Source organism: Acomys russatus, chromosome 29, assembly GCF_903995435.1.
Source record: "Acomys russatus chromosome 29, mAcoRus1.1, whole genome shotgun sequence".
Taxonomy (NCBI): Eukaryota; Metazoa; Chordata; class Mammalia; order Rodentia; family Muridae; genus Acomys; species Acomys russatus.
The window spans coordinates 25,882,660-25,894,357 of record NC_067165.1 but is presented as its reverse complement, the minus strand read 5'-3'; the positions used below and the strand labels follow the sequence as shown (position 1 = coordinate 25,894,357).

General features: G+C 53.3%; 1 protein-coding gene across 3 annotated transcripts in view; it reads left to right on the top strand.

Moving 5' to 3' along the window:
• Ptpru (protein tyrosine phosphatase receptor type U) overlaps positions 1–9,630 on the top strand; it is an 86,455-nt gene extending 76,825 nt beyond the window's left edge. For all 3 annotated transcript variants that reach the window (XM_051170946.1, XM_051170945.1, XM_051170947.1), the window contains 8 exons: positions 866–1,001; positions 1,473–1,622; positions 4,483–4,656; positions 6,138–6,278; positions 7,131–7,256; positions 7,388–7,545; positions 9,089–9,224; positions 9,415–9,630. In XM_051170946.1, the coding sequence (XP_051026903.1) occupies positions 866–1,001; positions 1,473–1,622; positions 4,483–4,656; positions 6,138–6,278; positions 7,131–7,256; positions 7,388–7,545; positions 9,089–9,224; positions 9,415–9,477 (1,084 nt within the window). In that variant the 3' untranslated portion in view covers positions 9,478–9,630. The remainder of the gene's footprint in view (positions 1–865; positions 1,002–1,472; positions 1,623–4,482; positions 4,657–6,137; positions 6,279–7,130; positions 7,257–7,387; positions 7,546–9,088; positions 9,225–9,414) is intronic.
• Positions 9,631–11,698: the final 2,068 nt, after the last annotated feature.

Sequence of the window (11,698 nt, the reverse complement as noted above, 5' to 3'; positions counted from 1 at the left end):
ACCATACAATTATTTTCATTGCTACTTCATGACTGTAATTTTGCTGCTGTTAAAGAATTGTAACGTAAGCATGCTGTCTTTTCTGATGGTCTCGGGTGACCCTGTGCGAGGCTGTTCGACTCCCAAAAGGTCATAGCCCACAGGTTGAGAACCACTGCGCTAACGTGTGGCTGCTTGGCAGGAAATGCACACACCGGTGTAGGGACAGAATGGCCACTGTGAGCATTCTGTCCCAGTGGATGCCGCCCAGGTCTTCCAAAAGTGCTTGTGTGTTTTGAGCTGGGTACTCCTCGGTCTCAGCCCTCCTCCCCATCAGCACTGCTCCTTATGCTGAGCACACACATCAGCATTGACTTCGACACAGCCCTGCTCTCACTCGGCTCTAGGTGGAGGTAGGGCGATAGCCACGCAAGCAGGGATCACGTGACAAGTGTTTTAATGGAAGCTAGCCATATTGGTCTGAGACCATGGAAGAGGGCCTGGGAGTTCTGGAAGCCCCACTGGGGATGTGGATGGGTGTGAGTGTGTGGGGTTTTGAAAGATATGAGTTGACTGGGATATCCAGGGGGCAGAGCGTGTTCTTGGCTTGAACTCTGAGCATCACCTCCATCCCTCTCCCCAGTCTTGGTTGCTAAGTTGAGCCAGCCTCACTTCTGTGTCCTCCCGTCCTTTCCCTCCCAAGGGAGGGCTTGTTCTATGTGCCCAACTGTGTCCTCTGCCACATTACAGCAAACTCCAGCCTTTGTTTCACAGCCCCTCCTTGTTGGTGTGCTCCCAGCCCCTAAGTTATATAGATATGGCAGGTACCTGGTCTGGAGCGCCTGCCCGAGGCTCTGATGTGGCTTTGGCCTTGTCTTCCCCTCAGTGCAGGCACTGGCCGCACCGGCTGCTACATCGTCCTCGACGTGATGCTGGACATGGCCGAGTGTGAGGGGGTCGTGGACATTTACAACTGTGTGAAAACCCTCTGTTCCCGGCGGGTCAACATGATCCAGACTGAGGTTTGGGCCAGCTCTGTCCCTGCCTCTCCCCTCCATCTAGATCTCAGGGTCTCTACCATGGAGCTCAGAGCTGGAGTAACACCTTCCTGGCATCCTCTGCCCTTCCTTCCCCGACCATTTCAAACATGGCGGCGGGCAGGCGCCTGGGGGTGGAGTGGGACCTCTTAGGTCTCTCTAAACTTCAGGGTGTTGTGTTAGGTGAGTCAGATGGCAGAGGTGGGGAGGTGGGATAGGGCTCTAAAGTCTCATGTACCAGGGTTTGTGTCCTCACTAGATCTGGGACCTTGGACTGTCCCCTCACCACTCTGATGATCTGCTAGGAATTCTGGGATGTGAGAGCAATGAGCTGAGGCGATGGCTGGCCTCAGCTGACCGCCCTGGCCTCAGCTTCCGCCTTGTTTGCCCTTCACCTTCTGCAGAGCGCAGCTTCTAGTCCCCTCCCCATTCTTACATTCTCGTCTCCTGTTCCAGGAACAATATATTTTCATCCACGATGCAATCCTGGAGGCCTGCCTGTGTGGGGAGACCACCATCCCTGTCAACGAGTTCAAAGCCACCTATAGGGAGATGATCCGCATTGATCCTCAGAGTAACTCCTCCCAGCTTCGGGAAGAGTTCCAGGTGGGGAGATGAGTGTGTGTATAGGTGCAAGGTGTGTGAATGTGTGTATAGGTGTGAGGTGTGTGAGCATGTGTAGATATGAGGTATGTGTACAGGTATGAGGTGTGTATGTAGGTGTGAGGTGTGTGAGTGTGTATATAGGTGTGAGGTGTGAGTGTGTGTATAGGCGTGATGTGTGAGCATGTCTAGGTGTGAGGTGTGTGAGTGTGTGTAGGTGTGAGGTGTGTAAGTGGGTGTAGATGTGAGGTGTGTAAGTGTGTGTAGATGTGAGGTGTGTAAGTGTGTATATAGGTGTGAGGTGTGTAAGTGTGTGTATAGGTGTGAGGTGTGTAAGTGTGTATATAGGTGTGAGGTGTGTAAGTGTGTGTATAGGTGTGAGATGTGTAAGTGTGTATATAGGTGTGAGGTGTGTAAGTGTGTGTATAGGTGTGAGGTGTGTAAGTGTGTGTATAGGTGTGAGGTGTGTAAGTGTGTGTATAGGTGTGAGGTGTGTAAGTGTGTATATAGGTGTGAGGTGTGTAAGTGTGTATATAGGTGTGAGATGTGTGAATGTGTGTAGGTGTGAGATGTGTAAGTGTGTATAGGTATGAGGTGTGTGAGTGTGTATATAGGTGTGAGGTGTGTGAGTGTGTATATAGGTGTGAGGTGTGTGAGTGTGTATATAGGTGTGAGGTGTGTGAGTGTGTATATAGGCGTGTGGTTGTGAGTGTGTATATAGGCGTGTGGTGTGTGAATGTGTGTATAGGTGTGAAGTGTGTGTAGGTGTGAGATGTATGAGTGTGTATAGGTGTGAGGTGTGTAAGTGTGTGGATATAGGTGTGAGGTGTACGACTGTATGTAAGTGTGAGATGTGAATATGTGTATAGGTGTGGGGGGGAGTGTGTGTATAGGTGTGTGGTGTGTGAGTGTGTATAGGTGTGGGGCATGTGAGTGTGGGATGTAAAATTGAGTATATATATACACACACACACACACACACGGGCATGGTTATGTGTATATAGCAGTGGAGTGAATCTGTATATAAGAGTTAGGTATGTCAGTGTGTATAGAAGTGTGTAAGTATGTATAAGGTGAGGTGTGTATGTGTATAGGTGTGAGGTTTGTTTGTGTGTAAGTAGGTGGGTGAAGGATGTGTGAGTGTGTGTGTGTGTAGGTGTGGGGTGTGTGAGTGTGTATATAGGAGTGGGGTGTGTGTGTGTAGGAGTTGGATGTGCGTGTGTATAGAAGTGTGTATGAATGTAGATGTGGTGTGTGTGTGTGCGAGTACACTGGGTGTTCTTAGTACTGTACTTATTAACCGCCAAGCAGGAAGGACTGGCCTGAGACCCAGCTGGAGGGACAGAGTTAGGCGACTGGAAAGGACATGTGTTAGAACAGTTGTGACCTCAGACTTTTGGGGTCAGGTATATGTGGGTTCATATCCTGGCTTACCTTGAGGAGCTGTGAGGAGCCCTGATTTTGCCACCCAGGAAAGAGAGGAAGTTCCCATTGCTCTGGATTCTCCTTGTTTCCTAAGAAACCTAGCTCAGAGGCTCCAGCAACTGCAAGCGTGGAGGTGCCCTCTGGTGTAGCTGGATCCAGGGATGCAAGTGACAATGCTCTGCTCGGTCTCTGCCCGTCCTTGGTTCTGCTGTTTTCTGTTTGTTTTGTTTTTGAGACAGTGTCTTATGTAGGCCAGCTTGGTCCTGAGCTTGCTGTGTAGACAGGCACGACCTTGTGTCCCTGCCACTTCTGCCTTTACCTCCCTAGCGCTGTAATTACAGGCATGTGCCGCCTGCTCAGCGCTGTGTGAATCGGGGTGGTGGCAGAGGGCAACCTTAGGTGCTGGCCTCAGATACTGTCTGCCTCTCCTCCGCCCTTCCTTTAAAAGAAAGGTCTCGGGATGGAGAGATGGCTCAGAGGTTACGAGCTTTGACTGTCATTCCAGAGGTCCTCAGTTCAATTCCCAGCACCCACATGGTGGCTCACGACCACCTATAATGGGATCTGACACCCTTTCCTGGCCTGCACGTGTACATGCAGGAAGAGCACTGTATACACAATAATAAATAAATAAATCTTAAAAAAAATAAAAGAAAGGTCTTTCATGGGTATGTAACTTGCTAAGTAACCCAGGCTGGCCAGTCCTGGGGAGGTCTGGGGGCCCTGGGCGGGGTGGCCTGCCTATCTCCCTCTCCCATTACGGAGATGACAAGTTTGTGCCAGCAATCAGGGAATCGGGGCACAAGCCTTTTATTTTTTTAAGCATGGGCTCTGACGTTGAACTCGGATCCTCAGGCTAGACCCACAATAGGGCTAGGCCCTGGTGGTTTGTTTTGGGTGGGGCTGGGCTCACCATGCTGCAGGCTGCTCTCCATACGAACGTGCTGATCTCTGGGTGCCAGAGACCCAGAGGTTCCCTCTCCTCAGAGCTCCCATGTTCCCTCAGCCATATGGGACCTGCTGGCTTGCGCGTTCTGGAGCCAGCATAGGGTGGCCTGGGAAATGTGGCTGGCGATTCCTGGAGAGAGGTATCAGCTTTGGAGAGCATGACAGACTTGAGGTCCTGGGAGGGTTGCCTAAGAATAAGAGAGAAATAGACTTCGGTACCTACAGCCTGCAGGTGTGGTGAAGAGATGTTGTAGCCCTGGCTAGCATCTTTGCCAGGTATTCAGGGTGACATTTTGTCTAGACAGAGCTGTGACCAAACCTTCTGCTTCCTGCCTGGGGTCTGCTGTAGGGAAGAGGTGTGGGTTCAGGTTTACAGCTTTCAGAGAACTGACAAGCTAATGTTTATCATCCATAGCCCTGCCATGCACTGAGCCCTGGGGCATCAGGCTCTGCTCAGTGTTAGGCTCACCCCTCATCTCCCTCTCTGTAGACGCTGAACTCCGTCACGCCGCCGCTGGATGTGGAGGAGTGCAGCATCGCTCTGCTGCCCCGGAACCGAGACAAGAACCGCAGCATGGACGTGCTACCACCGGACCGCTGCCTGCCCTTCCTCATCTCCACTGACGGGGACCCCAACAACTACATCAATGCAGCCCTGACTGATGTGAGAGCTCCAGGCTGCAGGGGGCTCTGGTAGAGGGACAGCCCCCTCATTGCCCACTCAGTGAGACGGGGGGCCCATGGCAGACCTAACCCCGATCAGTCTTTGACTCTGGCCATCCAATGTTCCCCTTCTAGTATTACAGCCAGTCAGCTTTAGTACAGCTTTAGTAGAGTTCAGGCAGGGTCACCTCCAGGACCAGTTCCAGCAGAGCCTGGGGCAGGAGAAGTGATACGAGGACTTTGGGTGCAGATCCCTGGGGATTTTGAGGTCAGGACGGGATCCCTGATATTTAGAGCCAGAGGAGCCTGTTCTGAGGAGATGGGGGCTGTACCCAGCTCCAGGCTCTGGCCTGCAGTGGTGATTTGACCCCTGGGTCCTTATCTAATTGTGGTCTGAGGGCCCAGGAACCACTTAGCAGACCCGCTCTCGTGCCTGGCCCAAGGGACTTCATCTTCTTTACTGGGCATTACAAACAGAGCAGGACATGGGTTGCTGGGGCTTGGGGACTGGGGATGACACCCTCTGAGAAGAATCTATGAGTCTCTCTCCTGTCCCTGTCCCCTCTTAAAGCCAGTTGAGAGTGAGCTATAGGAGCCAGACAGGGGAGAGAAGCAAATGTTACAGAAAATGGGAGAGAACAGGACTTTAGATAGGCTGTCTGTGTGTGTGACTTGGGCCCTCTGCCAGGCTGATTTGCCCTCCTAGACACATCAGGGCCAGGCTATGATGGGGGACGAGGAGTGAGGCAGTGAGAACACACAGTTGCTGAGAGGAAAGAGCCAAGGACAGCGACTGATCGGGGGGAGGAATAAGTGAAGGGAACCGGACCGAGCAACACAACTGGGGACCTCCGCAAATGGAGGAGGGGGGCTCCACCCCCCAAGTTTGTCTGAAGGAGGTAGGATTTTTGTGGCCTAGTTCGTGACCCAGAGCCCCTCAGCAGGACAGCACAAGGCACGGGGAAGGGGGAACCCTTGATGTGTCTGAAGTGAGACACACGGGAGAGGCTCACAGATGCCATTACCCAGCCCAGTGCCATGTGTATGTCCTAGGAAGTATCATAGTTTGGGATGGAAGCTCAGGATTTTGTGACCTCCCTTCTATCCTGATTTTCACCTCAGTCACACACACACACACACACACACATGCACGCACGCACGCACGCACGCACGCACGCACACACACACACAGACGCACACACACACACATGGGGGCTGGAGGGGTGGCTCTGGCCTTGGTCCCCTCTGAAGCCTCAGTACCTGGTTCCAACCACGTGTAGTGGGCCTGGCATCCCTGGGGACTCATTCTTAGATGCCGGTGAGCTTGCCTGAGGGAAGGGGTCAGCTGGGGTCTGTTTGGGATGGTCCAGTCTGTAGGAAAGTTTCTGACTTCTGGGAAGTACTGGTCAGGGCCATCAGAAGGCCCTGCTGAGTGCTGTCCACTCCCCCCCCACCCCACCATCTCTCCCCCCCCCCCCACAGAGCTACACACGGAGCGCAGCCTTCATCGTGACCCTACACCCATTGCAGAGTACCACGCCCGACTTCTGGCGGCTGGTCTACGACTATGGGTGCACCTCCATCGTCATGCTCAACCAGCTTAACCAGTCCAACTCCGCCTGGGTGAGGCTGGCCATGGTCCCTGTGCATTTATGGGTGCTGTCCCCAGAGTCGCTGTCCCCAGAGTCGAGACCGGGAGCCTAGCTCTGCTGTCTGCTGTCTGTTAGCTTTGCAATGCCACACTCCCACCCAGGGCCTTGGTTTCCTAATCCATAAGCAAGGACTTCAGATGGAGCTGGCCATTTTGCTTTCGCCCAGGTCACATAGTGGGAGGTGGCAGGGCTGTGCTCCCCATCCCTGGAGAGTCCCATTCAAAATTTCTGCTTTTGCAGTAGTTCCCCTAAACTGTCTAGGTGCCTGCTTTCTCTTTGCCTTAGGGTAGGCTATGTTATCTTGTTATGCTGCAGGACATGTGTGCTTTGTGTGTGTGTGTGTGTGTGTGTGTGTGTGTGTGTGTGTGTGTGTTGAGGGGCCTCCTCTGTACTCTCCCATCTCCAGTGAGGTCTACAGGGGGCAGTATGGGGAAATGAAGCCAGCGTCAGGGGCTGTCCTGTCGCTGAGCTGAAGTTGGACTCTGAGCAAGGAGGAGGCATTGTTGGTTTGGGATAGGTGGGGTTATGCCTGCCTCTTCCCAGAGCAAGGTCGGATGCAGGAGTCCACACACACACACCTGTGGGATGTAGCTAGCATGTTAGAGCGGAGACTTCTGGCCACACAGCTGCGGGGGTGATGGCACCGTCTGTGGAGAGTTTGTTGTGATCAGGGCTCTGGGCAGTTGTCCTTGTGTTCTGATGGGGGAGATAGGTGTGCCACAGCGGAGTCTGGAGCCCGACACTGAGCCAGGGTGGAACCCCCAAAGCTGGCATTGCGGTGGGGACTAGCTTTGTTCTATTCAGCTCCCTCTCCATGTCCCAGCCCTGTCTGCAGTACTGGCCAGAGCCAGGCCGGCAGCAGTATGGCCTCATGGAGGTGGAGTTTGTGTCTGGCACAGCTGATGAGGATTTGGTGGCCCGAGTGTTCCGGGTGCAGAACACTTCTCGGGTGAGTGTCCTGAGGAGCCCAATGATGAGAATCTGGGGTGGCCAACGCTGCCTTTAGTGACCCTCTCGAGGTCATCAGGGGCCCCTGTGACCTTTGTGCTATGTTTCTCTGCCTGGCTGCCGTGTCTCCAGCTGCAGGAGGGGCACCTGCTGGTACGGCACTTCCAGTTCCTGCGTTGGTCAGCTTATCGGGACACGCCCGACTCCAGGAAGGCCTTCCTGCACCTGTTGGCCGAGGTGGACAAGTGGCAGGCGGAGAGCGGGGATGGGCGCACCGTGGTACATTGTCTGTGAGTGCTCTCTGGTAGGATGGTGGGTGAAGGGCTGGAGACTGACAGACGCCCTCAGGGCCAGCACAAAGGAGCTCAGAGATTATGGCCTGCGCTCTCCAACTAGCTGGGTTTAATGAGTCTTGTCAGAATACCTCACCCCCGTGAGATTATAGAAATTTGTTTTTCACCTGTATGTGCCTGTGTGTATGATGTATAGGTGTGCACATGGCACACGTCTGGAGGTCAGAGGACAGCTTCGTGGAGTTGGTTTTCTGTTTTTACCTTTACTTGGGCTCTGGGGACTCAAACCCAGGTCACCAGGCTTGCATGGCAAGTGTCTATATCCACTGAGGCATTTTGCTGGCTCCTTGTAGCATTCTTTAAAAACTGTAAAAAAAAAAATACACTTGCTTATTTAGTGTGTGTGCGTGCGCGCACATGTGCACGCGTGTACTCACCATGCATATGTTTTTGTGTGAGAGCGTGTGTATGGCGGTCAGAGTTCAACAGGAGTTGCGGGAGTCAGTTCTTCCACCGTGTAGGTCCTGGGAATTGAACTCAGGCCACCAGTCTTAGTGGCAAGCAGCCGTACCCACTGAGCCATCTTGTTGGCTCCATGTGGCATCCCCTTTATGCCAGTGGGATCCTGGTCTTTGTTTATACATGCACGCATGCGTGTTTAAACATATATAAACATCTCTCTCTAGTGCGTATCCCACTCACTCATACATTTATGTGCACTTCCATTCAGAGATGCGTGTTTTCACTCGTGACTGGGTATAGCCATCTCTTTTTCATGCTCTTGCGCTTTGTGAGCCTCCCGGTGCTAGCCTGGGCTCTGTCCTCCCAGGGCTAGCCTTCGGTTTTAGTGAGAGACGCCTGCAGCAGGAGGCTAGGGGGCAGTTAGGCCCCCAGGAGGCTCATGTTGAGTCATGGGAACAGGGTAAGGTGGGAGAGGAACCCTGGTGGCCCCAGGCTGGCCTAAGTGCCTGCGTTTGGCTTGTGCATCTGCACAGTTGGCCCCGACTGGTCTTCTCATTTCCCATCTTGCTCTTGGGCTTGTTGCCCTCTGAGCAGCCCCTCTCTGTGACTAGAAATGTAGCTGGGTCTTTCCCCTAGGAATCTACAGGCCAAGGTTTTTGAGGATATCTTCTGACACGACTCACAGTTTTGGATGTCAATCTCCATGGCAACCCTGAACTACCTCTAACCTTCTGGTCCTAGGGCTAGCTTTTGGGCTCCACTTCTTATCTGTCATCCCCCTAGCCTACCCTACATGGCTCTTTAGTCTTACCCCCGCCTTTGGCCTCTCTGACCTTGTTTCTGCTTTTTTTCTTCTTCTTCAAGACAGGGTTTCTCTGTGTAGCCTTGACTGTCCTGGACTTTGTAGACCAGGCTGGCTTTGAACTCATAGTGATCCCCCTGCCTCTGCCTCCCAAGTACTGGGATTAAAGGCGTGTGCCACCACCACCTGGCTTGCTCCTGGCTTTTTGATTGCCTAGCTCCACCTCACCTTTAGCTTCCCAGGTCCTGCCTCAAACCTCTTCTGTGTTTCTTTTAGCAACGGGGGCGGCCGTAGTGGTACCTTCTGCGCCTGCGCCACAGTCTTGGAGATGATCCGCTGTCACAGCCTGGTGGATGTTTTCTTTGCGGCCAAAATGCTTCGGAACTACAAGCCCAATATGGTGGAGACCATGGTGAGGAGGTGCACCCCAAGCACAGCCATGTCAGCTCCCCATCCAAGCCCCACCAGGTTCCTCAGGACCCCCACACCCCTGTCTGGTCCCCAACTTTGGTCCTCTGTTCTAGCCCTGACTTGCTAGAACGTCACCCTTGACTCCCTTTCTCTGGAAGATGTCCAGGACTCAAGGCTCCCTCTTTCCTCAGGATCAATATCACTTCTGTTACGATGTTGCCCTGGAGTACCTGGAAGCTCTGGAGCTGAGATAGCAGGCGCCTGGCCTGGGGCACCCACTGAGCACCCAGGGTGTGGCCCATCAGCCCAGACTGGTGAGGAGGGCCTCTGGCCCCCAACTTTGCTCAGCCATAATTCCACGGGGAGGACACTGGAGTGGATGATGATGATGATGCACTGCCTTGGCGACCCCCAATGGGAAGACTGCAGGCCAAGGAAGAGCTTTGCAAGACTGCAGCCAGCCCCACCTCCAGAGGGCCCTGCAGACCTGTGCAGAGAAGCCTGCCTGGGACAGTGACACTGGCCAGAACAGCCAGTGCTAGGGACCCCAGGCCAGGCTCCTCCACCCCATTTCAGTAGTTGGCAAGAAATGAATGAGAGCCTGCGGAGAAAGAGTATCCGAGGTTTGCATCCAGTGTGGCCCCTTCTGCACGTGGCGGAGGCTCGCTGGGGCTTGGCAGGGGCTGAATCCCACCTGGCTTAGTGCCTGAGCGTCCTGAAGCTGGGATTCTTCCCTGTCTTGCCAATGGGACACGCTGAGCATCCTGCAGCTCCGTTCTCCACCCCACTGCCCCTGCAGACCCGGGGGTGCTTTGCTTGTCATGCTTTTCCTACTTCTGCTTCTGAGTTTCCTGCAACAGGACCTGTGCCTCCCTCCTGGGCTCCATCCCCTCCTGGCCCAGGATATGCAGAATGATATCACTTCAGCTCCCTTTTCCTGGCCTTCAGGCCTCCATGGCTCGGTCCTGCTCAGCCTGGGCCGGTGATGATCCACAAGGCGATGGATAAAGTTTGAGGCCCCTGTGGCTCTTGGTGAGGCTGCCATGGGGTTGGGGCAGGGTAGAGCAGGGCTGATGACAGCTCCTAAAGTTCAGAAGGGGTGCTATGGGGTGGAGGACCAGTGCTTTTTTTTTTTTTTTGATGGGAGGGTGGGAAGTTCTCTTTATAATGGGGTAGGCCACACCCCCATTTTGTGCCTCAATTTCCCCATCTGTAAACTGTAGATATGACTACTGACCTACCTCACAGGGGGCTGTGGGGAGGTGTAAGGTTTGTAAAGTGCTTTGTAAATAAACGTGCTCTCTGAATGCCACCCAGGGACTCTGTGTGTGACTGACCAGCCTGGTGGGCGCCTGATTCCCTACCCAGCCTCTTGGTATAGTGTGTGTCAGGAGCCTACATTCTAAGCTTGTTTTGCCTATTCTACCCACTAAACAGCAGAGGTACGGACCAGGGCACCCCACAGAGGTGGTACCAGGGGACCCTGGTCCTATTGCCTTCACCCAGCCTATTAGGTACTTGTTTCTGCAACAGAACCTGACAAAGACAGCTTAAGGGAGGAGGGGTTAATCTGGGTTACAGTTCAAGGGTACAGGCAACTCTATAGTGAGTGTTCTAGTTTGGTTTCTGTTGCTCTGATAAACACCATGACCAAAAGCATCTTTGAGAGAAAAGTGTTTATTTCATCTTACAGGTCCATCCTTGAGTGAAGCCAAGGCAGGAACTCAGAGCAAAACTTTGAAGCAGGAACTCAGAGCAGAACTTTGAAGCAGGAACTCAGAGCAGAACCCTAAGGCAGGAACTCAGAGCAGGACCCTAAGGCAGGAACTCAGAGCAGGACCCTAGGGCAGGAACTCAGAGCAGGACCCTAAGGCAGGAATTCAGAGCAGGATGCTAAGGCAGGAACTCAAAGCCGGACCCTGAAGCAGAAACCAAGGAGGAACGCTGTTATTGGATTGTTTCCGGGCTCATGTTCAGCTATCTTTCTTGCATAGCTCAGGGTCACCTGCCTAGGAATGGTACTGTCCACAGTGAACTGGACCCTCCCACATCAGCCATTAAGCAAAAACAGTTCCTCACAGACATGGCCACAAAGCCAGTGTGATGGAGGTGATTCTTCAACTGAAGTTCCCTTTTTCCTGGTGTGTCAAGTTGACAATCAAGATTAGTCATCATAGTGGGGAAGGCACGGGGCAATGCTCAAAGCAGCTGTTACAATCATTTGCAGTCAAGAAGCAGAGAGTAGGGCTTGAGGAGATGGATTAACCAGGTAAGAGTGCTTGCTGTGCAAGCATGAAGACCAGAGTTCAAGTCCTCGGCACCCACATAAAAGCTGGGTGTGGCTGCACATGTCTATAACCCCAACATTAGAGACCGAAGACAAATGAGTCCCGGAGTTCACTGGCCAGGCAGCCTAGCCAAAATGGTGAGCTTCAGGTCGGCGGGAGACGCGGTTTCAAGGAAGTGATATGGCTG